The 26,924-nt window shown below is 43.5% G+C and overlaps 1 protein-coding gene across 4 annotated transcripts in view; it reads left to right on the forward strand.

The window, feature by feature from the left end:
- The window catches only part of utrn (utrophin), a 173,565-nt gene that overhangs the window by 30,841 nt on the left and 115,800 nt on the right, over positions 1-26,924 (forward strand). For 3 of the 4 annotated variants that reach the window (XM_084001333.1, XM_084001335.1, XM_084001334.1), the window contains exons 11-52: positions 202-383; positions 1,423-1,573; positions 1,869-1,988; positions 2,292-2,393; positions 2,617-2,724; positions 2,927-3,106; positions 4,465-4,628; positions 4,721-4,844; positions 4,949-5,036; positions 5,735-5,979; positions 6,842-7,010; positions 8,249-8,376; positions 9,836-9,973; positions 10,068-10,181; positions 10,335-10,490; positions 10,706-10,876; positions 10,979-11,170; positions 12,015-12,149; positions 13,775-13,924; positions 14,907-15,068; positions 15,468-15,599; positions 15,863-16,036; positions 16,212-16,367; positions 16,486-16,656; positions 17,160-17,339; positions 18,055-18,183; positions 19,060-19,230; positions 19,332-19,388; positions 19,705-19,869; positions 20,640-20,777; positions 20,940-21,035; positions 21,150-21,320; positions 21,452-21,624; positions 22,644-22,794; positions 23,816-23,991; positions 24,367-24,502; positions 24,949-25,098; positions 25,217-25,369; positions 25,491-25,592; positions 25,826-25,946; positions 26,478-26,695; positions 26,805-26,922. In XM_084001333.1, coding sequence (XP_083857459.1) covers positions 202-383; positions 1,423-1,573; positions 1,869-1,988; positions 2,292-2,393; positions 2,617-2,724; positions 2,927-3,106; positions 4,465-4,628; positions 4,721-4,844; positions 4,949-5,036; positions 5,735-5,979; positions 6,842-7,010; positions 8,249-8,376; positions 9,836-9,973; positions 10,068-10,181; positions 10,335-10,490; positions 10,706-10,876; positions 10,979-11,170; positions 12,015-12,149; positions 13,775-13,924; positions 14,907-15,068; positions 15,468-15,599; positions 15,863-16,036; positions 16,212-16,367; positions 16,486-16,656; positions 17,160-17,339; positions 18,055-18,183; positions 19,060-19,230; positions 19,332-19,388; positions 19,705-19,869; positions 20,640-20,777; positions 20,940-21,035; positions 21,150-21,320; positions 21,452-21,624; positions 22,644-22,794; positions 23,816-23,991; positions 24,367-24,502; positions 24,949-25,098; positions 25,217-25,369; positions 25,491-25,592; positions 25,826-25,946; positions 26,478-26,695; positions 26,805-26,922 — 6,217 coding nt within the window. Of the gene's footprint in view, positions 1-201; positions 384-1,422; positions 1,574-1,868; positions 1,989-2,291; positions 2,394-2,616; positions 2,725-2,926; positions 3,107-4,464; positions 4,629-4,720; positions 4,845-4,948; positions 5,037-5,734; positions 5,980-6,841; positions 7,011-8,248; positions 8,377-9,835; positions 9,974-10,067; positions 10,182-10,334; positions 10,491-10,705; positions 10,877-10,978; positions 11,171-12,014; positions 12,150-13,774; positions 13,925-14,906; positions 15,069-15,467; positions 15,600-15,862; positions 16,037-16,211; positions 16,368-16,485; positions 16,657-17,159; positions 17,340-18,054; positions 18,184-19,059; positions 19,231-19,331; positions 19,389-19,704; positions 19,870-20,428; positions 20,511-20,639; positions 20,778-20,939; positions 21,036-21,149; positions 21,321-21,451; positions 21,625-22,643; positions 22,795-23,815; positions 23,992-24,366; positions 24,503-24,948; positions 25,099-25,216; positions 25,370-25,490; positions 25,593-25,825; positions 25,947-26,477; positions 26,696-26,804; positions 26,923-26,924 lie in introns of those variants that run through there. The other variant, XM_084001336.1, reaches the window with a different exon arrangement.

A 26,924-nucleotide genomic window follows, 5' to 3' on the forward strand; every position in this document is an offset into this window, starting at 1 on the left:
GATCCTGATCATGTTTAAGGTCTTATACACTGCCCCCTTTAATTTAACTCACCTTTATTTTTATTCAAATAGATTATCCCATCTTTGTTTTGCTCTAGCACACAGCCTGTCACACACTCAAAGATTGACTGTGTCACTAACTGTAAGAGATTTCCTGTCAATCTCTATCATGACCATTTAACTCCTCTGCTCCCCCTGAAGGCCTTTATGATGGAGCTGACAGCACACCAGAGCAGCGTGGGTAACGTGCTACAAGCCGGTAACCAACTGATTGCCCAGGGGACCCTGACGGAGGAGGAGGAGGAGGAGATCCGGGAGCAGATGAGCCTCCTCAACTCCCGGTGGGAGAGCCTCCGAGTGGCGAGCATGGATCGCCAGGCCAGGTAGATACACACACACATATACACCTGCCTCAGTCCTGTGTGTGTCCTTGTATCGCATTGCCATTACTGTTACTATTAGGGCTGTGTTTAAAAAATAAATTTTCCGATTCATATCTATCTTCATTTAAAGGATTTGATATCGATTCATAAAATCCTTAGATCGATCTTTTAATGTATGTCACCCACAACCACACTGAAAAGTTGCACTGTTTACTTCTGTAGTGGGTCATATAGTTTAGTTATGTGAAAATCTCTGTCATAATTGAGCAAAATTGGTACTAAAACTGAAATTTCTCTAAATGAATCAATATCGAATTGGATCGGAAATTGGGTTAAATTGGGAACTTGTGAATTGGATTTGAATTTATTCAGTAAATCAATAGCAATACCCAATATTTGCAACTGGCAAATATTACCCATCAATTTGTGTGAAAAACAAGTAGCCTAATATAATCTTATTTATCCGTCTTTTTTTTTAACCTTTTAAGAAAAATACAGCTTAGAACTAGAACAGGTTTTAAAGTGTAGTCTGCAGGGATATCGGATCATGAGCCACAAATTATCCAGTAGAGGTAATTTTTCTTCGAGTGTCACTGTTTGACCCTACGCGTTTATGGGTCTTTCCTGTGAGGAATGTGCAAGGCTACACACTTGTGTGAAGGTGACACCTGATAAGACTCGTGTCTCCCGCGGCCTAAAAAATCTGATGCTTAATCTGTGTTATCAAGGTTTATGATGCTTCCGACACACACACATACACAAACACACATTTATGCAGTTGTTTGTATTTGGTATTCATAATGTCCACCAGAGTTTGTTTGTTGACCCTCATGTAAAAGTATATGTGTCTGTGTGCAATGACTTACCATTCATACCATCTCTATATAGCATTGTCCCTCTCTCCAGTGTCTGTGCTACTGTGGGGCGGTGAGATAACCAGCTGAACAGTTAAAGTTTATTCTACTGATAGCTGTCATCTCCTTTGTACCTCTACACACACACACACACACCCTTCACTGCTCTGCTTTTCTCTCTTCAGACTCCACGAGGTCCTGATGGATCTTCAGCAGCAGCAGTTACAGCAGCTCTCTGATTGGCTGACGCAGACCGAAGACCGGATCAAAAACATAGAAACAGAACCAGCAGCTAAGAGCCTGGAGGAGTACAAAGAAAAGATAGAGCAGCACAAAGTAAATACAACTCCCCATCCAAATATTTTCTATCTTCCGTGAATCTAGTCAGTGGAGAATGGATAATTGATTTGACATGGACAGGATTGGACATGAAAAAAGGCCGTCTTCTATGTTTAACCTGTTACTCATGTTTATCCAGGTTGATGCGACACTGCGTTTGTATGAATCAGATTAATATGTCATCCTGCAGTTTTTCTCGTCATCGAGCCGAGTGAATCTTTTTTCGCCGGCTCTAGTTAATGGGTAACAACATGTGACCTGCGCTTAATGCACAATTTGTGTTTCGCCTCAGACGCTTCAGAATGACCTGGAGACAGAGCAGGTGAAGGTCAACTCTCTGACACACATGGTGGTCGTGGTCGATGAGAACAGCGGTGAGAGCGCCACCGCCGCCCTGGAGGAGCAACTACAAGTAAGTTGTCAGCCCTTGTGAATGTGCTTGACTTGACTGAGGAAAGTTATATTCTACAGTAGTTCATGCAGTTGACCCTATACAGCTTTTATTTCTTACTCTAGATTAATAAAATAGGACATGTTTGCTAAATCATCATTGCACATACTGCTGCCATATGTCTTTATCTGGTAAATGCTGGCAGTTCGTAAGAGCCGACCTCATTTTGTGCCTTCTTTCCATCTCTCTGAGCTTTTATGTAAAAAGGTCCATTCACCAAACCTTTGCTTCTTGTATTAATTTCTGTCTTTATCTTGCCTTCAGTCGTTGGGTGAGCGCTGGGCAGCTGTGTGTCGGTGGACGGAGGAGAGGTGGCACAAGCTGCAGGAAGTCTTAATGGTGTGGCAACAGCTTCTGTCAGACCAGGTAGGACTGTCCTACAAACACATACAGACATATGCACAATAAATAACTGTCTCACTCTAATTCTGTCTTGTAGTCCCTACATAACCTCAAAGACCCTACTATTTGAGTTGGAAATGTGTCTGTCTCCGAATGTAGAGTTGGACCTGATCGCTACAACAAGACTTTGTTTTGTAATGTTTACTCAGTAATTCAACTTGATGCTGTTTTCCCACCTCTTCTACAGAGTGTGTTCAGAGAGTGGCTGGCAGAAAAAGAAGAGGCATTGAGTGAAGTACAGACCGGCAACTTTAAGGACCCAAGTGAAATGAATACTAATGTGCGCCGATTAGCAGTAAGTAGAGTGCCAGCCAGCTCTCTGTAGTTGCTCTGCTGCAATTATAGCGTTCACTGTGAAATATAATGTTGGTTGTTAATGCAGTGAATGACTTTACAGCCCCTTTACTCAAAGGGGAACTGTTTTACTCTTAGACAGTTCAATACCAGCTGTAACAGACACTTAAATACTTTGTTAAACCTGTCATTCAATCATTTAGATTTTAAAAGAAGACATGGAGAAGAAGAGGAGGACTCTGGACCAGTTGTCCGATGCTGGACAGGATGTGATATCGCTGCTGCAGAGCCCTGAGGCACAATCTAAGATCGAGGCAGACACAGAGGAGCTGGCACATAGATGGGACAACCTGGTGCAGAGGCTCGAGGATTGCTCCTTCCAGGTGTGTGTGTGTGTGTGTGTCAGGGGTTAACCAGTTATAGCAACAGAGGACATGTGAGCTGAAATGATTTTGCCAAAAGAACAAAGACAAAAAACACATGGCTGTCGAGGCTCACAAATTCAGCAGGTGCTACATTTCAGATCCCCCGGTCATTGTAATGGTAATAATAATAAGTAATTTGAAAGTCTTGGCTGAAAGCCACAAGGAAGAAGCTGAAGTACAGAAAAGCTCCTCTAATAAAATAAAGTTCAGTCGGCAGGAGTTGCTTAAAAACACGGCTCAGCTTCCTTTCTAAAGAAACCTTCAGACGGGTTCACATTGTCGAATGTGAATGTGTTATTTTAGCCTTTGCAGTGGCAGCACAAAAGACAAACAGGGGAAGCAGAGGGAGGTCCATTGGTTCGCTCAAGGCTCATTTGAGAGATTAATCAGAACAAGATCTAAAAAAAAAAAAAAAAAAAAAAAAAAAAAATCACCTGCATCTATAATAAAAATAGTTTGTAATTTTAGCTGACTGACAGACTGAGAACAAGCATTTGCAACTTGAATTTAGTCCAACAACCAAACTGTCCAAAGAACATTGTAAACTGTCAGCTAAATTTACTGCAGCATAGGGAGTGTGCAGAATTATTAAACACCAAATTGCAATGCTGATTTAAATGTATTTGTTTCTCACCGACCCATTCATCTGTAGCTTGTCTTCATAACTTGTTTTTTTTATCTGTAATACTCGCTCCAGCCTTAGAAATCTCAGTGGTATATTCGACCAAAACACCAATGCACTTGGACAAACACATCAAGCCCCTGTCCCGCTGTTTTCTTCACCTCAGAAATATCGCCAAACTCAGATCCATTGTCTCTAACTCGGAACACAAACTGGCTGTTCATGCTTTCCCCTCATCTAGACTGGATTGTTGTTTATTCAAGGTCCTGGAAACCACTTTCAATGCCCTGCATGGGGCCGCTTCCCCCCCATAAACCTCCGACCTCCTACAGCCCTACACCACCAGCCAGTCTCTAAGGTCTGGCTGGTGGTCTAAGTACTTAAGAGCCTCTGCCTCCGAGAACATCTTCAAGGCACAGCTAAAAACCAAACTGTTTGGGTTGGCATTTGAATAGCGAGATATTTTATCGTTACTTTTCCCACTGTCGCTCATATGTGATCATATGTATGGTGTTTTGTTTTATTACTGTTACCTTGTTATCCTGTGTCTCATGTATTCTCTGGAAGCACTTTGTGACTCTGCTGTAAAAGTGCTATTGAAATAAAGAAATATCATTATTATTATTATTTTATGGTTTAGTAATCGTCCTTGATTTCTATCCCATTCTCACTGATACTCTCACTCACTGCTAAGGTAATGGAGGCTGTCACAGACGCTGGGATGACTCAGGTGGAGGAACAAATGGTCGTGGACACAATCGCTGTGGCTGCGGCTGCTTCGATCACTGACCAGGACTTGGCCCCACCTGCTCCCCCTAAGAAACGACTGGTGGAGACGGACGCAGAAGTCAGACGAATGTAGGATATTGGACGCACGTGGACAGACTATGCATCCCTAAAAGACGGGCAAACACCTCACCAATACGCACGTTGTGTTCTTTGTTCTGCAGGTATGAAAATAAGATCTCTGACCTCCTGAGCTGGATTAAATCATGGAAGACGTCCGCTCAGGCGCTGGCCTCCTCACACCCTGAGACTACACCTGACACAGCTGACATGCAGGAGAAGCTAAAGGTAAACCTTCTGAAGATGAACCTTTAAAATAAACTAGTTTAACTTTATATTAACTATATATTTTGAGAATTGTGCATTAAAGATGCATTGACTGATCACTTTAGGGCTTGGAGTTGGACCTGACAGCCAAGGAAGCCACAGTACGTGAAGTTATCCAGGAAGGACGAGGCTTGATGGATATCTTGGAGAGAGGTAGGGGGAGAAATTACTAAACACAATAAACCTATTTCAAACAAATCCATCCAAATATTGTCAAACATCCTGCTTCTTCTTTTTGTCCTTCTTCATCTGAAGTGTCCTAAGACGCTCGCTCGGTTTTATCGTTTCTTAGAGGCTTTAACACAAATCTTCCCTTTCCCTGTTAAGCTGTGTTTGTCTTGTAAGGCTTTTACTACTTCTCTGCAGCAGCTTGGTATTGTCTGTGTGTTTATAAGTCAAAAATGTTATCATCATTCAGTTTTTAGAAGTCAGTTATCGGCAAACGTGTTCGTTTGTGTGTGTGGACTTGTAAAGCTCTGTCAGCCTGCAGGGTGGCTGACTTCATATAACTGCTCAATGAAATGAAGAGACACTCAGGAGTTTTATGAGTTTACACTGCTCTGGAGGCAGTGAGAGGTAGTGAAGCAACGCCACGCGCTAAAGTAGATTTGTTAAACTCAGCTTTGTTTTATTCCTTCGTATTTGCTGTTTTCTCACCCGTAGTGTCTGTTTTCCAGTTTTTATTTAACCATCAGTGTTTTAACGCTCTTCAGGGTCCCTTTCTTCCATCTAAAACTCCCAACACAGGCTGCGCACTTTCAGAATCAGTGATGTAAAAATGTAATAATTGTTAAAGTGCATTTACGGTGAGCCTTAACCTCTCCTCTGTTGGCCTGCGTGTCTCTCTGTAGAGGGTGTGTGTGTGGACTCTGTGAGGGCAGACATAGACCTGATCCAAACGGAGTCCGATGTGTGTGCGAGGGAGCTGCAGGCAGCCCGGGAGCGAGTTCACACCCAGACCCGGGTCAGAGCGGTGTTTGCAGAGCTAACAGACCTGGACCAGGTCTTGCAGGAGCAGGACCAGTGGCTGGATTCTTCCTCGGCTGTAGAAAAGCGCGACCAGGCCGAGCTGAGGAGCCTGAGCGGAGAATGTCAGGTAAGATTCATCGTCTCAGTACGAGTTTAGCCTGATCTCATGTGTGTGACTTTAATCCTGAATTTCACCTTCTAACCCTTTTGTCAATCCTCTTAGATTCAGCTCATGCAGTTGCAGTTACGTTGCAAGTATTTCATGCATAGATGAAACATTTTGATAGACAGTAATACATCAAAAAAAAAAAATCACGGGGACAAATGTGTGGGTTGTAGTAAATAGAAAAGAAGTTCAGAGTTGCCTCAAATACTTTGAAAGTCAGTGAAAAGTACACTGTGTAAGACGGATAAAACCCTTGCCGGTGTGTCCTGGAGTGTGAAGTTGAGATTTTTCAATTTGAGACTAATATGCTTGGAGCAGGCAGGGGAAACCTGTCAGTGTAAAGCATGACTCCATTCAGTAACCTGTGAATTTTCTCCAGACTAACTTGTATTGTTGCAGTGTGTGTGTGTGTTTGGTTCTTCAAGATGACACTGACTGTGCTTAATGGCACACATTGAATAAAGAACAAGCAAAACAAAATTGCTGAAACACACATTTTCCATTTTGTCTCATCATTCTGCATCATTAAAAAACAGAAGTCAATGAAATGTTCAAGAAAACCACTAATCATAGAGGCTGGAACTGTAGCCCCAGCTGCTTTCAGTTCATTTAACGTCATTATTCAGATTTAGCTGGCTCATTTTTAAGTCGAGGGAATAATTCGATAAAATTCCCCCTTTCTGCCCCCGAATGTACAATGATTGCAACAATGATCCCTGCTGAATTATCCATGCACAGTTATCTACTTCTTTCACTGGCATCGCAAATGTTGATAACCCCTCATTGCATCAGTGAACTTTCCCCTTCCTCTTGTCGTCCTCAGTCCCGACTTGCCCAGGTCACCGCGCTGAGCCTGCAGCTGGAGCAGCTCTCTGCAGAGGCAGGATCACTGGGAGCTGTGCCCGCTCTTAAAGACAACACGGTGGTGGTATCTGCACATCACGCCTCCACGCTGCAGCGGCTACAGAGTGCAGAACGAGAAGTCAACAGAGGTACTTCTGCTGATGTCATTTGTTATGTCATCACGAAAGGAAACCTGCTCCTAAAACCTGAGCAGGATCGTTTTGTATTAACAGAAGCATATGCCTGTTCCCGGGACCTGACAGCTGTGAGGCATTTTCTTATTCCAGACAGTTGCAGGACAAGAGATTTAAGCCTTCCTTAAGACAAAGACCAATTTCTCTCTCCTTGCTCATGGCACAAAGCTTTCAGGTTTATAGTGGGGGGCACAAAGAGTGATAGCTAAGTTCAGCAGAGCTCAGTCCCACAGCGGTTGTTTAAATTTGACATTAGCTTTTATATGAAACCTTGGCCAGCCACAAGTAATAGATGATGCCCTTTTATGGCCTCCAAAATCTCCCAGATACGTCAGTGTATGCGTGAGCGATTGTGTGTGTGAGATCGTGCCCCTCTGCCAGCTCCGTGTCTACCTGAGGACGTGACTTGGACCTGGAGCAGCCTTGAAAATCAGTCACCGTTTTACCTCTGGAATTTACACGCGCAGCTCTGGGCCAGAAACAAGCCTGTAAAGAGAGGCTTAAATGCACTTCTCCTTTCCTGGCCATAGGTGTGTGTTGGTGTCAGTGTTTTGCTGTGCCTCTTGGGCTTTTATGACTGTGAAGATTTGGATGAGAGCCAAGGAAAACCATTTTGTTTCTGCTTGAGGGCAGTTTACCTCTTGCCGGGGCCTCCCTCTACCCCCCCTCCACCCCCTCTTCTTCTCCTTCTTCTGCTCCATCTCTGCTCTTTGTGTATGTAAACACAGCCAGATTATGTAAGCATTAAATCACCTGGTAATTAAAACGCTGACTGAGAGGGAAAGGAGAAGGGAGACAGCTGAGGAGAAGAGCAAGGAACAGATATGAATGTAGCCGTTCTGCATAAATTAGATTGAAGCCGCTACAAAATTGACATTACTTAACTTTTATTGTACAATATATTAAAGCATGTATTTAGTGGTTCAGTTGAAAAGTATATTCAAAATATGTCTGGCATGATGATGGACACACATCTGTTGGTTAATGGAGCTAAACTGACTTAAAGAAACAAGCTGTCAAACACCAAGGATCCTCTTACAGTAAAACACACACATGCACAGAGTGAAATCCCAAACCAGCTCACTGCCCCCTTGTGGTAGAAAACTTGATGCTTCAGATAAGATGATGTGAAAGTTTTGACTCTCTTTTCTCTCCCCAATTCTACACAAATGCCCCCCCTTGTCTTATTCCAGCCTTGGCGTCCCTTGAGGCCGGTCAGATGGCACCATGTCCAGTGGAAGGTCTCGAGGCCCGACTGGCCACTCTGAGAGAAGGAATAGCAGACATCCCCACCACGGAGAGGGCGGTGGAGCGGGCACAGGTGAGCGATAACTGATAACTTATTTCATGGCTCTCATGGGTTCATGGTTAACTGTCTACAAACTTGCAACTACATTTAAATATGTGAAGTACACATACCCAGATTTTTTTTTTTTACAAATGACAAAAAAACAACAACATGAAGTCATATGTGGAGGTTACAACATGAAGGATGATCAGAAAGTCACATTGGTTATTTTTTGAAGGTGTTTAAGAATTATCTTGTTTGTTTTATGCTTTTATATTGTTTTTGAGGTTCCACTTGCAAAATATTTCCATTGAAACTGAAATATTTTCACTGAGTTTGCAGAATATGAATTGGCAAATCTCATCCCCTTGTTTTTTTATTCTTCATATTGTTTTGTTTGCCACATTGGTGTCTAAGTTTGGACTTGTTGCACATTTTGTGTTATCATAGTCTTAGTCAGTGTTTCATTATTGCTGCTGCCTGTATTGTCCAGCCAAGTATTTTTAATCCCAACATATCACAGAGTGTTAATATCTGTCTGCTGTCATTTTTTTTGCGGTGCACAATAGGCCCTTTATCAGCCAGTCACTTCCCTCCGCACTGTATCAGACCTCTTTGTAGAAGGAAAAGGGTGTGGGTGCGTGCGTGTTTTGGTATGTAGTTTTGAGATATGCGTGTTGTTGTGTTGGGTGTGTGTGTGTATGTATGTGTGTGTTATTGTGTGTGTGTTTGTGTGTGTTTCTCTCCTCCTCCTCCATCTTTGTTGGAATGTGGCTCAGTCCAGCTCTTGTTATCGTGGCAGATAGGGCACGGTGCCGGTGAGAGGAGGGAGGGAGGGTGGTGTGGGGTGGTGAGGGGGGGGTAGGACTTGGCACATTCTGGGCAGCGAGCCCATGCATGCAGCATGGAGCTCCCAACAGCTCAGTGTGGAGCTGCTCAACCAGTCAGTCAGCCTGACAGACACAACATACTCCCATGACAACATCCCTGAATCCTTTTAGCAATTAGCCTAATTATGGAAAATGATATTCATCCTCTTTAGGCTCAGTGTACACAAATGTGAATTGTTTTAAACGTGTGAAAATTGTTGCCTGGAGTACCGTTATTATCACGAATGTGTGTGTGAACCTGTGTGTAGATGTATGTATCAGTATGTACTCCACATGACCGAAATACTGTGACAGGATTTGATTGTATCCTTTAGCACACAGGTGATATAATATTTCATACTGAACAGTTTGTGCTGGTTACAGGTATGCAGACATTGATAATATTGAAGGAAATCGAATTTGTGGAGAAAAAGAGATATAGACATAATTGTCTTACTTTGATAACAAAGCCCCAGTGAATCAAAGACATTACGGATGACCTCTCCCCATTGTCAGTGTAAATTGTGCAGAGCAAATTCCTTTACTGGCAAAAAGAGTTTCTTTGGTTTATATACACACAGCTTAAATATGTCATTTTAAGCCTGAACTCTTGTTCACCTCAGGGCCTGTGTCTAGAAATTGAGCAAACACAGCAAGCCTCCGATCCTGCAGAACTACAAAGATGGAGTCAACTCTCCTCCAGGGCTCGTGAGGAGCTGGGCACTCTGCAATGCATCCTGGGTAGCATGAAGGACTATCAGGTGCAGTAGTTCAATATAAAATGATAAGGTTTATTTCTTTACTGTGTGAGTCATGAATGATAATAATAACGCACCTGTTTAATGCTGTTGTCAGGTGTGTTTGGTGCAAGTTGAACGTTGGTTAGATGCGGTTCAGGAGCTGTTGTCTCGTGATGCCACGGGTTCAGGTGACGCAGAGAGTCTACAGGAAGAGCTTAACCAGTGCAAGGTGAGAGGACAACAGATTAGAGCACGCTGACGAAGATAATATGATAATATACTGCTGTTTTTAAAACAGCAGAGTTTTGACAATAACCACAATCCTTTAAGTATTATTCCTTAAGGTGTTTCTACTTCTTTCTTCTTTCTCTCTGATAACAAGGAGTATGTGAGTGAGATGGAGTCAGTGGAAGGGTCGTTGAAGCAGATGGGAGAGGATGTGAGTGCTGTACAGGCAGCTACAATCCCAGGACTGGCCAAGTGGGGGCAGAATAAGTTTGACGAGTCCCGGGGCAAGTGGGACACACTCAGCAAACAGGTGAAGGAAACTCATCTTCATCTGAACATCTGTTTGTGTTCTTCACATAGTGTGTTGTTGTTGTTGTACATACATGTATTTATTCATATAGTTGCAATGATACATCATACATTTGAGGCTTAAACACAAGGCGACACAGGTCTTAGATTATAAAGTCTTATTTAGATTATTCTCATGCTTCTTTGACAAACCTGTTGGCATGTTCTTCCCTCCAGCTGTTGAGCAATCAGGAGCGTGTTGCAGAGAGTCAGGAGAAGCAGGTGAATCTGAGGAAGGACTTGGCGGAGATGCAGGAGTGGATGACCCAGGTGGACGAGGAGTTCCTCATGAGGGACTTTGAGTACAAGGGCCCCGAGGAACTGGAGGCTTCGCTGGAGGAGATGAAGGTTTGTGTTGTTGTGACTATTTGACTGTTGAGCACCTCGTTTCTGCACAGGGATGTGATGTCATCATCCAGCTCCTCTCACCTCTCCCCGTCTCTTACACAGAGGGCTAAAGAGGATGTGCTACAGAAGGAGGTGAAGGTAAAGATCCTGAAAGACAGCATCAACGTGTTGGTGTCCAGATCATCGCCACCCGGTGGCGGCCGCGGGCAGGAGCTCACGTCAGAGCTGGATGGGGTACTGGCCAACTACCATAAGCTTTGTGACCGCTTCAAGAGCAAGTGTCACACCCTGGAGGTAATGTGTGCGTGTGCGTGTGTGTGTGTGTGACGTTTTATAGTTTGCTTTTGAATATAGGCACCTCTGCTGTTGTTTTAATAATGTACTTGCCCCACAGCTTCACAGTTTTCATTATAGACAATGCAAAAAAAAAAAAGATGCGCCTGGTCATAGTGGATTAAAGCTGCCTTTGAGTTTAAGGTTAAAGTCCTTTTCTTGTATAAATAGTTGCTGTGACACATATTCACATAAAAATAATTCGTAATTTTATGCATGAATGGCCCAATTTGTTCGTCACCTTGCAGCTCCCATGGTTCAGCATCTGAATGACAAGTCTGTTTATATGGTGTGTCATTTCTTCAGCTCCCTTTTTGTTAGTTTTAATGCGAAGAACAAGAGAGGCTGGAAGGGAGTACTGGTGATTCTTACTTTCTGTGCTAATCTGTGAGTGTAAAATCATAGTTTGGGGCACTGTTTTTGATTATCATCCTCCAGACTTTGCAGGATAAAGGTCAGACAAATCACAGAGTAGTGCTTACGCTCGTGTATACTCTTTGCCTCAAATCCATTAGTCACTCACCACCCTGTCTTTGTCCTCAGAGTTCTGCTGTTTAATTCGTCCATAAGACTCTTTAACATTTTTTTTGTAAAGTGCCTCAGTGAATTTTCTTTTTCTTTTTTAAATGTGGTCCTTAATATGTCCAATACTGAAAATGAGGACACTGTCGATAGAGCTGTTACTTTTTAGGAACATAATTTGTGTTTCCCTGGCTGTGCATTTAAATACCTGTGTCCTTGTGCGTGCGTGTGTGTGTGTACGTGTGTGTGTGTGTGTGCGTGCGTGTTGGGATGTACTTTGTAGGAGGTTTGGTCCTGTTGGATGGAGTTGCTTCAGTATCTGGACATGGAGCAGACTTGGCTCAACACTGTGGAGGAGAAGGTCCAAGCTACTGAAAACCTACCAGAGAGCACTGAGACAGTCAATGAAGCTCTGGAGGTACACACACACACACACACACACACACACACACACACACACATACACACAGTGTAATCACATCAAATTCCCCACACTCCGTTTCCTTTATCACATTTTCCCTTCTTAGTTTTCTCACTCTTAAAGGGCAAAGGACTAAAGCTCTGTTGAAGCCTCCCTCTGGGCGCAGCCTGGGGGAATTTTAAGGGTGACATTAGTCATCTTAATTCCACTGCTGGATGCCTATGGGATCAGTAGCAGCAAAAAGGATAGAGGTTACACAGTCCTTTGATATATTGGCTACACAGTGAGTTATTTAGTTTGGGACAGCAGGACGAAACCCTCCTCACCAGTCGTTGAGAACTGAAGAAGCCTCTTGGACGTGAGGTGAAACATCTTAAAGCGCATCACGCTTTTCTTGGATCACCATTAGTTCATGTTCAACAAGATTATATGCAAAGTATCACACACTTTAACACAAATGCTATGGAGCTAACTACTCGTTAATGCATACTCACTATACCTTGCTGCAGGCGCCTGTCAACAGAAAGTAAATAATGAATTTGACTTATTTAAAGCAGCAGTCCATATCTGACTTGTTTTAAATTCATGCTTTATTTCTTTACTTATCTCTAAACCTTGGAAATGTAAGTAGCTGTGGCAAACTGTCACCCCATCACTAAATGTATAGTCAAAATGCTTTAAGAGAGGGGGTAAGTAACCCGATGGTCCGTTTAATATGTAACTAGATGTTAATAACCTCATTGTCTTTGACTTTGTCATCTAAATATCTTCTGCTTTCTTTTGCTCTGCTGCTATATCTGTAGACTGCCTCCAGCAAAACTGTCAAAGTCACTTTAATCACAGTGCAGCCTCTGTAACATCGCATAGTGATGAAGGAAATTGAAGACCCTTGAAGACAATGTTTCTCCTTCTCCTCTTTGTCCTTATGTGTTTTTTGAATGTTTTCTGCCGTCTCCACCCACTCTCTCTCTGTCTCTCTGTCTCTCTCTGTCTCTCTCACTTCATTCCCCTGAACCTCGTTCTCTCACCCTTCACCCTTCCCCAGTCTCCCAGTTTCCTAATCAGACTCACCCCTCTGGAGGGGGGCTGTCACACTGTCTGTCCGTTACCTCCGGGAAGGAAAAGCACATTTAATGACCCCGACATAAACAATCTCTGTTGGTTCCAAATAAGTGCCGTCGCTTGACAAGCCTCTCTCACTTGTCTCTCATTTCGCATCCCTGCTATCATCCTCTTTTTTGGTTTGCTTCCATCTGACACACCCAGCCCAGCAGTTTCTGCATCTGCGCTCCATCTGTTTGCTCAGCTTTTCGGTCCTTTCTCAATCTTTCACGCATATAAACACACACTTTTTGCTCATTTACTGGATTTCTTTTTTCCTATTTTGGGTTTTGGGTTTCTAGCTTTGATCTGTGTTTTTACTTTAGTTTCCGTGCTAACATTTTTGTACCTGTGAAGCTGCTCACCTTTCTTCTGGCTTTTCAAAAGGACTATTTTTTTTTTATTTGTCCTCACCTCATCTCTCCTTTCTTTCCCTTTTTTGTTTGATGCTTTTCAAATTCGTTGCGCAGATATTTACCTTCTTCTTCTTCTTCTTCTTCCATCCCTCTGTTCATCACCAGTCTTTGGAGAGTGTGCTTCGCCACCCCGGGGACAACCGCACGCAAATCAGAGAGCTGGGTCAGACGCTGATTGACGGGGGCATATTGGATGAACTCATTAGCGAAAAACTAGAGGCCTTTAATTCTCGTTACGAGCAACTCAACCACCAGGTCAGGACCTTGTCTTTGTGTGTTACATCTATACATTTTCTGTACGCTGTTTCAGTTTTTATTTTAGAATATGACTTATGTTAATAAGTGCCACAAATATGCCACAGTGTCATGTTTCTCTGACGTACTTGTGGGCTGTATTTGTGTATATCGTGTTGTGTGTTCATCATAATACCCAATACTTGATTGGGTTCATTATTTCTTTGTATTGATATTCATTCATTATTTTCAGTATTTTACATTTAATTTAGTTTAATTTTTATGATTCACTTTGACGATACAAGAAAAATACGATGGACAGTCATATCTTATTATAATAGGAGCTATGACTGCAGTTCGCCTTTAAGCAGCGTCTGCTCAGAATCAAAACAAGTTGTTAATGAGAAGAGGTGTTGATATACAGTACAGGCCAAAGGTTTGGACACACTCAATGCATTTCCTTTATTTTCATGACTATTTACATTGTAGATTCTCACTGAAATTCCACTAATGAACCCTGACTAGGCACACATGTGAAGTGAAAACCATTTTCAGGTCAGGTTCACCTCTTGAAGCTCATCAAGAGAATGCCAAGAGTGTGCAAAGCAGTAATCAGAGCAAAGGGTGGCTACTTTGAAGAAACTAGAATTGGTGGGGGCAGAGATAGAGGAGGAGGAGGAAGAAGGAGAGGAAGAAGAAAAGAAGAAAGAGAAGACAAAGAAGAAAAGACGTGTTTTCAGTTATTTCACACTTTTTTGTTAATTCCACATGTGTTCATTCATAGTTTTGGTGCCTTCAGTGAGAATAAAGGAAACACATTGAATGAGAAGGTGTGTCCAAACTTTTGGCCTGTACTGTAGTTGTGTGTATTATGTTTAATAACAAGACACATACGCCTTTTTATTCAGTCCCACTCTGAGCAAATTATCTTATTCTTGTCAGCTTCCATGCTGAATATCACAGTAACAGAAACATTCAAACTCCTGACTTCGTACCCGTCCAGGCGGTGAACCGGCAGATCAGCCTCGAGCAGCAGCTGCAGACACTGAAGGAGAACGAACAGGCGCTCCAGTCGCTGCAGGAGTCTCTGAGCCAGCTGGACCACACGCTCACATCCTACCTCACCGATCGCATAGACGCCTTCCAGCTCCCTCAGGAGGCGCAGGTATACGGGGCCACATGTACAGCACAAACACATCCACACCCAGACAAGTTGCCAGACAAGGTGCGACACTTGAGGAGGCACCCAAGCTTGATGGATCACCTCGCCCGTCTGAGGTTTCCTCCCTTGAGTTGTTGCCCGATAAATAGTTGGACTAAAATAATTATATAGTAGCAGCCTGAAAATCTCCTAAATGAAGTTGCGTTTAGTGATGAAACTGTCTGGTTTGTTCCTAAATATGTCATAACCACACACTAAATTGGTCCCTCTCAACATATAATCGTAGTACTTAACCATATATGTATTTTATATATCAAAACTCAGCAAACACTCAATAAATGCATAAATATCCACATGGATGGACACTCATGCTGCATGCCCCTGTGTCCACTTCTCCTTCAGACCATCGGGTCAGAGATCGCAGCACACGAGGCGACAGTGGAGGAGATGAGAAAACGGAACGTGGCCAACCTGCCTCCGCCGGCCACTGATGGCAAGGCGGCCCGCGGTGGCACCATGCTGGATCAGCTTCAGGTAACACTGACTCCTACTGGAGAACACCTGAAACTACAGAAAGTGATGCCGCCACTCCATTACCATGACATTAATAATGCAACACTCCCATTAACCTCATGCTTGAAGTATGAATAAGGAATGTGTTATACTAATTTTAGTCTTCCTGGAAGCTCGTCATTACAAAGTGTTTACATGTTCTTGGCAACGGTGTAAAAGAATTGTTGCAGCCGCTTGTCATCAAGGATGTATAACTTTATTAACTCTCCCTTCGCTCACCGCAGAGGAAGCTGAGGGAGATCTCAACAAAGTACCAGCTCTTCCAGAAGCCTGCTAACTTCGAGCAGCGCATGTTGGACTGTAAGAGGGTCCTCGACGGTGCCAAAGCCGAGCTGCACATTCTGGATGTCAAGGATGTAGAACCGGAAAAAATTCAGTCGCACCTCAGCGGCTGTATGGTGAGAACCAGACCTCAGCTCAGTTTTATATGCTCTATTGACATTGTTTATTTATAGCTGATTGTTGTAGTTTGTGCACATTATAATCGCAAAAACACAAACCTATCTACTGTATGTAAACACAAATACAGAGTCTATCTCACTCATACTGATTTCCTGTCGTTTTGCTGTGTAGAAATTATATAAGTTGCTGAGTGAGGTGAAGCTAGAGGTGGAGACCGTGATCAAGACAGGTCGCCAGATTGTGCAGAAACAGCAGACCGAGAACCCCAAGGCCATGGACGAACAGCTTACAGCTCTCAAACTGCTCTACAATGACCTTGGTGCTCAGGTAATTTATTTCTGGGGGAAAAAAATCTAATTAGATTAATTCTCCTTGATCTGCAGACAGCAGCTCACGTATGACTGTAAGTTATATTCACATTATCTGGTTTTGATTCACTTAACAGGTAACAGAGGGCAAGCAGGACCTGGAAAAAGCTCTGTCTCTGTCTCAGAAGTTTCAGAAGGAAAGCGCTGCCTTGCAGGAGTGGCTGACCGCAAATGAGACTCAGCTCCAGCAGAAGAACAGCTGTGGAGACATGCCAGCAGACATTGATGCTGAGATTGCATGGGCTAATGTGAGCAGCTGTCCTAAACATTTCATTATACAGTGTCATCTCAGCAGAAGCAAAGACCGTGCTCGTGTCTCTTCTGGCCAGTAGGTGGAGCAGAGGAACTGTTTGAAGTTACTGAGAGCTCCAGTCCTCTGCCTTCCTCTGACCCTGTGAAAAAGACTGAACATTATTTTATATGGCCCCTCACACTGAAGCCAAAGATCAGCAACAGGATCATAACTGAAGCTGTGTGATTTTTAAATGAGCTACAGGTTCACATGAAGTCATCGAATGGGCCACTGTGCATAAAAATATGCAGGTGTCTTCAAATACTCTATATTTTTACCAAATGTATACACGCAGTTTATTTTATATTGGTTTATGTTACACCAATTTGACACATTATTTATATCATTATGTGTGTAATAAATCCCGAAGACAGGTAGTTGATGTAGCAGTAGGTTATTGAAACATGGAGACCATCACTGTTTGATATGTTGTACCTAATGTTTATGCTGTTCCACCAGGGCCTGCTGAAAGAGTCAGAGCGTCGTAAGTCCGAGCTGTCCAGCCTGATGGAGACCAGCGCCGGGCTGCAGACTCTGGTGGAAGGCAGTGAGGCTCAGCTGGAGGACAAACTCTTTGGACTGAACGAATCCTGGGGACGCGTCCGCACCTGGACTGAGGACTGGCTCAGCGCTGTGCTGGTGAGAGCAAATATTTTGTACAATAAGGCTTAGTAAATGGAGATTTGCTGTGTTTTCTTATTCTGTTTTCTCTTAGTAAGTGCATTTCCCCATCTGCGTTAAGTTTTCATAGGCATTAGCAAGTGAGAAAAGGCTTTCCTTTAGTAAATAAATGTATTTTTTTAATCTTACCTGTGCCTTTTAGCTTTATTTTAATGGGTAATGAGAAATCGTTAAGCAGTAATTCCTTCATTTATCATATTAAATTGATACTGAAAGTAATCAAATTCCAAAAGGTTAATTACATTTAAAAATGTTGTTCTTGCCCTTGGAAAGATTTAGAAAATATCATTGCAAGGCTATTGCTATGAAAGATTCACACTCCAAATAAAACATTTCCTCAGTTTGCTGAATAAGTTAAATGATTGCAGTGGAAAGGAAAAGAAATAAAATTCAAATCAAGAACAAAACAAAGGTATGCAAATCAACTCCTCAACAAAAATATATTTACCACTTCAACAAAGAGACTGAAAAATGTTTCTTGTTTCTTGTAATTATGCACTGCAGCAAGTCATGTAAAGGTTATGGCAAACTCTCGTAATCAGTGAAACGTCTTTGTTTTTGATTAAGCAGAAAATGCAGAAAACACAGGGGGACTAAAGCAACGACAAAAGTTTTCTTAATGTCTGCATCACAACACTGAGCCTTTTTTGTTTTTCTTTTTGTATTTGTGCAGAGTCACCAGAATGAGGTGGAAATTTTTGATGAGAACTTGGCTCACATCAGCACCTGGCTGTATCAGACCCAGATCCACCTGGACGAGGCTGAGCGGCTCGCCCCGACAGAGAGGGAGAAGGTGGTGAAGGTAAGAGAGAGAAAGAGAGTTGAAACACAGTGGGCAGAAGGAAAGAATGACCGTAGACTGTGGACACAGCACACCTTTTACATAACGGAGTAGTTACCAAATGATTTCTGTTGCCATTTCAGTTATTAATTCTGTCTATTTTTCACTGACTGTAAAGTCCAAAAAGAAATATGTAAGAATAGACCGGGCCTACACCACGACAGGCATAGAAGTAGCAAATAGTAGTTTAGAATTGCTTTATGGAAATCAGTGCCTCTGGCAAGGAAATGCATTCTGCGACAATCCATCAAGGAATACCTCTGCTGTTACCTTCTGGGACGGAGAGACTTTAATGCGTTTTCACATGAAAAGATTAGTGTGGTAATGATCAATCATTACTAAATATCCCATTTGGATTGTCATCTGTTGCAGCAGAAATTTATTGTGCTCGGTTAGGATGGAAATCTTAAAGATGCACACACATTTGGACAGTATTAGGGCATTGCTGTGTAGGTCTTGGATAGTAATTGCCCACTGTCACCATTTTTCAGAAGGTAGAATGGAAAGAGAGTGAGTGAGAGCCAGGTCAGGGGCAAATGAGGTGTGTTGAGGTATTGGTGGCTAAAAAAGAGACTTAGAAAAGAGGAGAAGCCGAGTATGAAAGTTTGACAGTGTCAAATAATATATCTGACACTGTACTAGATTAACCCTTCCCTTCCTTTCTCCCTGACAACTGAAGGTCGCCACTAAATATCAGTTGGTCCCCGGGCCTGGTAACCTTGATCAGTACATGTTGCGCTTTGCTCTCTGTTCTGACCCAAGGCTGCTCCGCCACCCAGTCTGAGAGAGAGTGACTGATAGTGTAAAACCTGTTTCTGTCCTCTGGTCTGTCCTCAGAGCATGCTGGAGGAGCTGGAGGACATCAGTCTGCGCGTGGACAACGTGAAGGACCAGGCCATCATCCTGATGACCAGCAGGGGGCCCGCATGCCGAGACGTGGTGGAGCCCAAGCTGGCCGAGCTCAACTGCAACTTCGACAAAGTCTCGCAGCACATCAAAACCGCTAAGGTACGAAATCACAAACCACAACGCCAGTGTGGACTCAAGCTGTCGCACAGAAAGGAAAAGCGTTCACTCGGTTTATCTGTTCCTCGTCTTGTTGCTTTCAGATGATGAGCTGTCTGGAGTCGGGCGGCGTTGAGATGAACCAGCAGGCAGCACAGCAGGTATAAAAATCTCACATTGAGCCGCCCTCAAGGTCAATTAAATAATTTTCCTTAAGTAAAATCAGTTCCCTTCAAAATACCCAGTGATAAAAGCATCTTAATGAATTGAATCCAAACTGGATTAAAAGAGCTACCAAGAGCTTTTTGATATCACACTGCATGGCTCAATGTGGAGTCGCTGTCATATCACAAATTACACCGAGCTGATCACTCTCATTGTGCACGCGGTCAGATAATTACATTCATCCCACCGGCTCCGATAGCTCCGACTGCGTTGCCTGAGGTGTGTTTTTGCTCTCTCTCTCTCTCTCGTCAGGTCGTTCACAGCCAGGAGACCCGAGTGGAGAGTCAGAGTCATGCTCTTCCTGCAGAGGCTGCGGTCCCCAGCGAGGTGAAGGACCTTCAGGCAGAGCTACAGGACAGACTGTGGGCTCTGCAGCAGCAACAACAGGACCCAGTAAACATCCTGGATGATGAAAAGGTAGACAAGGTCACCTCTCAGTTTTCGTCGATGGCATCTGCAATTAGTTTTTAAAAACTTTTCAGCAAACAGTACCACACAGAAGATGATTGATAATAATGCGAGATTAATGAGCAGCGAAATCGGAATTGCCTCACTAGATTGGAGCTCTAAACATTTGTGTTGTATTGTGGGTAAGTGTAGGCACTCTTTCTGTAGTCTGGTCCAAAGTGTCCCTTATGGTTTGCAATCTCTTGCAATTTTCCAGAGGAATTTGAAAACGCACACACAGAAAATTGCCCCAGGATGCTTATTATTGTCTGTCTGTCTCCCCGAACCAGAAGTTTTATGAGATTTCCTATGAGGAATATGCCAGGTTACCAGCTATATAATGCTGCCAGCCGATAAGACTAGCTTTGATTGGGCAATTCAAGGCCAAACAAGTCTGGAATTCAGTCTTTCTTATCAAGGGTTATGACGTTAAACACACCGGCTGAACAAATTTGACCAATCCAAAGCAAGGTCAGCATGCCAGTAGGGAAACTGTTGTTGTGTTTTGAACAGTACTATCCTGAGAAGTGTGGGCAGCATCTCAAATCTAAGCGCCTTGTTGCTTGTCTAGCAAGGGAGCAAAACCAACAGCTAATGTCTTTTCTGGATGTGTAAGTTTGTTTGTTTGTTTTTTTCATGCCCACGGACTTAAATGTAGATGATAGACAAATATAAATGGATCGTCTCCAAATCATGTTCGAATTGCATTTGACCCGTCACCCTCTGTCTTTCTGCGCCAGATGGATGAGGAGAAAGCCGGCGTGGAAGACCTGCTGAGGAGAGGAGAGGAGCTGCTGCATCAAACTTCAGACGAGGGCCAGAGGGAGGAGCTGAGACTTCTGCTGCTCCGGCTGCAGAGCCAATATTCTGCTCACAGGGTGAGATGCCTGAAATATAAATTGTGTCTTCATAAGCAGGGCTCATGTGGAGTTTTTTTTCTTTTTTTACCTAGGCAAACAAAACTGTCTATTCTATTGTGTTTTCTGTCTGTGGACTCATACAGTTTGGTTAAGTTGTGTTTATGTGTTTATCTACTTTAGGAGCTGAGGGTGCTGCGAATCAGGCAGGTGGATGTCTCTGTGGACTCGTCGTCTTCTTACACCTTCACAGAGCAGACAAGAGAGTTTTCAGCCGAGGTGAGATTTGCATATTGACACACACACAAACACAAACACACACAGACTAGGAAGTAAGTTGTGTCCTTCACTGTAGGTTTATAATGTTCATGTGGTTTATAATTTGTGTTGCAGGAGATGTCTGCAGCCGAGCGTAGCGGTGCTCCTTTGCTGAGTCCCTCCGACTACCTGTTGGACATCAACAAAGTGCTCCTCGCCATGGCGGACAACGAGCTGCTTCTGAACTCGTCTGAGCTCAGCGGGGGGCTCTACGAAGACTTCTCAAGCCAGGAGGACACACTGAAGGTGAGTCATCTCTCACACACACAAACTGTTGTATCAAATGTCACATCGTCAGCCTGTTGGAAGAACTTTATGCCACTAATTAAGTCACTTTAGTCACTCTTTTCCTGTGTTGTTCATTTGTCTTTTCCTAGAATATCAAAGTGAATCTGGAGCATCTGGGCGAGCAGGTTGCAGGGATCCATGAGCAGCAGCCTGATGCCATCCGGGATGCTTCACCTGCTGAGGTGACTCAGGTCGGAGACGCCCTAACGCAGCTCAACGCAGAGTGGGACCGCCTTAACCGCATGTACAACCACCGCAAGGGGTACGTGCATCAACCCCATACACAACACAGATTACAAATACCTTTATCAGTTAGAAATAAGGGTTTGAATAAGACTTTCACAGAAAGTGTTGTGACAGGGGAGAGAAGTGGCCAAGCTGCTGATTTCATTTTGTGAATGTGGTGTGAAAGTGTGTGTCAGGATATTTGGTCAGAGCTGCGGGGACATTAAATGCCAGCTGTCTGCTACTCAGGAGACAGCAGGAACAGATAAAGAGATAGACCAGGGCACACAGTCAAGCTCCTCGCACACTCTTAAACTCACAAAGACACACACGCACATCGACCTTGAATACCATCCAAATAATTCCTTAGGCATAAACAATCTCATGCCTATTCACATATTCACTCACTCATTCACTCACACACACTCACTGGCTGACCTTGACTGCCATCAACATTTTTCCCCAGGCATAAACAGTCTACATTTTGCTGAACACAGTGTGTGTGTGCACATGCTAGGATAAAGAAGTGGGCTAATTTTGAAGATTGCACACAAATGCTGACGCACTATGTGTGTGTAATCCAAGTAACCTCAAAGTATCATTGAAAAATCAAAGAATAGAGTGTATTTTTGTAAAGTCACTCTCCCAGATCTCATTTCCTCACATTCTCTCCCTTCAGATTTGTCCTGCTCTAAGAGATGCTATAAGAGGAAATATCTGTCACACAGACCATCAGTGTGATAAAAGATCTATTTTTGTATCGGGCATTTTAAGTAATCAGCCCTTTAATCAGCCTTTGCTAATTTATTCAGTCGTGTCACGGTGAACTTTCCAGTGTTGTCAGGGGTTTCTGATTATTATGACATTTTCTACTTTTTAATAGAGGTCATCTGTTCCATTCTTCCTTATCAGAATCTGTGGAATTTCTCAGTTGATGCACATACCGAGTTTTATGCTTAAAGACCAGCATACCTTGATTTCTTTTCGCCCATTTGAACTGACTTAAGTACTAGTTGACATGCTTTGTGTGTTTGTGTGTGTGTTTCCTTATGATAGGAGTTTTGATCGTGCCATTGAGGAGTGGGGACAGTTCCACTGTGACATGAATGACCTGAGTCAGTGGCTGACTGACACCGAGACGCTGCTGTCTGAGAGCGTCGGCCCTGATGGACAGCTGGACCTGGACTCTGCACGACAACACCAAGAGGTCAGTGGAGGGTGATGCATCATGTGAAGGTCTAAATGGACATTTTGTCCTCGTATGTGTGACCAGATTTCATATGCATACCTACCGTACTTGGGTATTTCACATTGTTTTTTACATCTGCATTCATCACTGCAGAAACCTATACAAGTTTAACAAAGAAGAAAATATGCAGATAGTTTTGTAGATAATTTTTGACACTATAGAAAGTACTCAAGGCATGCTATATTTCTCTAGATGAACCAGTAATTAGTAAAATATAGATTGACACTATGCCATATGTTTATAAGTTGAAAGCAAGATTATTACTTTCCCAGGAAGCCACAGTAATGTGCTTGAGATATTAGTAGCTGGATGGTTGGAAATGTCGAGAGAAGATAATTGCATTTTGTTCCCCAAAGGAAAAAAAAAAGTCAGTGCTATACTGTACCTGATAAACAAACACTCTGCACATCTTACTGTTCATTATGCAGAGCGAGAAATGGAGAGAAGTGAACTGAAGAGTGAGATGAGAAGAGGCCTCTAATTTTGCTTTGTTTGATTACTAAAGCGGCGCTTTCATTTCCGAGGGGAATTAAATTCTCTGAAGCCGCGGCATTATCGCTGACAGCACTGCCACCATTAACACCTTTTATCAGTGTGATTTGCAGAGGCCCAGCTACAGTCCCGTCTGCCTCGCTCCTTTACACGTTGTCATAGTGGCTGAGAATGTGACCGGGGGATCAAATGGACAGGAACTGAAGAGATCAATTAGCTGACTCACCCTTTGGTGAACGTTACAATCACTCACCTCTACTTTACGGGTCTGACTTGGAAATCTCTCTTGGAGGAAGTAGACAATTGGCAGCTTAAATCTCGATTTGCCACAAATCACGACTGTCAATCTGAGTTTTGCCCGGAGAGATCGACTTGAGCAGGGGATTTGGTCACGAGTCAATTGGCTTATTGGCTTATGCTCTCTGATTGATCCACCTTTTTTCTGTTTTTCTCTGTCCACTCTGTCAATCCTTTATCCACATTGTAGGAGCTGGAGGAGGGCCTCGCCAGCCACCAACCTGTCCTGACCGTACTGACCCGCACCGGGGAGCAGATAATTGGACAGTTGTCCTCACCTGATGGACCACTTCTTGAAGAAAAGTTAGACACTCTGGGTCAGCGCTGGAGAGCTGTCAACCGTCAGGTCGTGGACCGGCAGCGCAGGTACTGTATCTATGGAAACATGTCCTGTAGGATGCAGTGGCATATAAATGAGGCTGCAAGGATTGAAAACATTAAGGAGATACGGTCAAATATGGAAAAATGTAATACATATCTTTGCCGTGTCTTGATTATGTAACAACTTGGTTTTACAGCACAATGTAGCACGGAGGTTAGCGCCTACTCTACATCTACGTCAGACTTTGTTTCTTTATCAGTGTTTGGCAGGTTAACATTATCAGCGTGGTCAATCAGTCCATAACAGTAATCTAAATGTAAATTTTTAGGATTAGACCTGCAACCTGCAGGAAATGGAGATCCTTATCTTGAGTATGTAATATACAGTATATGTGTGTATGTGTGTGTGTGTGTATGAAGGCTGGCTGGCGAGGACCCGGCGCTGACAGACCTGGTGAGAAGACGCGACGAGCTGGCTGTGTGGCTGGAGCAAGCGGAGAGCGCTGTCAGCTCCCTGCCTGTCACAGCCACCGACAAAAACCTCAAAGAGCTCAAGGTACAGTACAGTGAGGCCTAAAACATGCTAAAGTTAGCGCGATTCATGGGAGCGCAGAGATTTCTATTCCTGTCATGGAGCTGGTATTCAGCTATTTTTAAGGTCAGCTCTGACTGTGTTGATGCTTCCTTTGTTCTTTTTTCATATATGCCTCACTGTAGCCACGAGTTCCTCTCCGCGTCTCAGTCATAAGCAAAAACCTGTGAACCTCAGCAAACATACACACAGAGAACTTCACTTTCACATCTCTTGCTTTGAGCAATGCAGTTTTTTTTTTTTTTTTGCAACAGCTCTAACCAAACTTTTCAGCCCGTGGAGACACTTTGTGAAAAGTAGGATGTGACATGACGTTAAGTGGAGCCCCTGTTTCCCTCCCGCTCCCTTCTCGATTGCAATAAAGCAGTCGTCCTTTGTGAAATTAAGGGTCAGTGCGTGTTTCGTTGCAGGCGCTGGCTGAGGAAATGGATGCACAGAATGAACGTCTCGGTTGGCTGAACAAGCACGCCCCTCAGATCCTGGCCAATCCCAGTGTGAGCCCTCAGAGCAGAGACCAGCACGTCGGCAAACTGAGAGCCATCAACCTCAACTGGAGCAAAGTGAGAGTTCATACATCTTATACAACTTCTAATATGACCTTTTTTTTATTACTTTGCCTCACTATCCTCCTGTCTTTCTCTTCCTATCCTATCATTTTACCCCACATTTACCTCCCAGGTGACCCATGAGCTGTTGGACAAGGTGGGGGAGGTGGAGGCCAACCTGCAAAGTCACGCACAGTTCCAGGACAGGATGGACAGACTCACTGACTGGGTCGTAGTCACACACCAGACAATCATGACCAGAGGCCTGAATCCTGTACAAGCACAGGTAGATCTTATGTGCTCCCAATGCACCAACTACAACAACTAACACCCCTAACCTCACAGCAAGTTCAGTCTCCGTACAGTACACGCAAATATTGTCTAAAATGAGCTCTAACTCATCACAGGCGCTGGAGGCTTCCATGAAAGACAGAAAAAAGGACCTGGAGGAGCTGTTGGCTCATTCTATAGAGCTGCAGAGACGGCAGCAGCTGTTGCCCCAGGAAAAGGTCCCAGTTTCCATAGTAATATAATTTAATAGAGAACCAGTTCTAATTGTAGCATTTAATTATACCATATTGCACTGTTGAAATGCCACTACCCCACTTTGGGTAACCCAGTTTCCTATAATTTATTAAGGATTAATTGGCTGCTTTATTCAAATCTGGATAGACTCTTGCTTCCTGCTGCTAATATCTTGTACTCAGACATTCATCATACGTATGTGCCTTCATGTGTGTAGAGTAAGGTGGAGCAGCTGGCAGCTGACTGGAAAGCCCTGGACGGCCGACTTAGGGAATCTCTTCAGCCGGCCGTGTCTCCGTGGATGCAGCAGCAACATGTTGTCCAGCACCAGCAGCTTGGTAAATATTTAGAGAAATGCGCTGATAGAAATGAGAGTAATAATAAATATATAACAGTCCCTCTATCTTAATAATACATCAAGGGTATGTGAATGAAATGAGTCACAGTCCCAATGAAGCAATAAGCCTTTAATAACACAGGCAAAATTAAAATTTTGAGTCTTCTGGATCATTAACAGGATATGACAGATTTATAAACACACACTTTTATGAGAGGTAATAATAAAGGTACTCAAGTGGCAAATTTGAAATTCTTTATTGCCTTATCTTAATCTAAATCACAAAAATGCATGATGAAATAATGAATAAGAGGTGAGCAACAAAGTCCTGGTTGTGCACCACGAGAACAAACCATGATGCCTCATTCATCATGATTTAGTGTGATGCCACAATCCTCTGAGAGCCATTTGGCAGCACCTCCTCTCTCACTCTAACATCTTAAATGCTCATTGCATCATTTCCTTTTAAAGAAGCTCTATATGTCAACATTACTTGCCTTGAGTTCCTCTTTTACCGCCCCTTCCCTCGCAGTGTCTGCGGTCCCCTCAGCCGTGCAGATGGCCAGCCTGGTGAGCGAGGACCCCCACCACCAAACCCCGCACACACCAGACACCGTGGCGCCCAACGACCTCAACGAGACGGCCACCGAACTGGCAGACTGGCTCCTCCTCATTACGCAGATGCTCAAGTCTAATATTGTCACCGTGGGGGACACAGACGAGATCAGGACCACCATGGGACGCCTGCAGGTGAATAGGGAGGAGAGGAGGACATTTTTTTTTCCCACTGGAAGAGGATGTTTTTTGTTTTAGCCGCCACTGTACAAACTGTGAGTGCGTGTGTCTTTGCGTTTACTAGGTGACTAAGAGTGACTTGGAGCAGCGTCACCCACAACTTGAAGACATTTTCACCCTGGCACAGAACATCAAAAACAAAACGTCTAATCTGGACGTCCGCACATCCATCACTGAGAAATGT

The sequence above is a fragment of the Trachurus trachurus genome (genome assembly GCF_905171665.1).
Source record: "Trachurus trachurus genome assembly, chromosome: 24".
Taxonomy (NCBI): domain Eukaryota; kingdom Metazoa; phylum Chordata; class Actinopteri; order Carangiformes; family Carangidae; genus Trachurus; species Trachurus trachurus.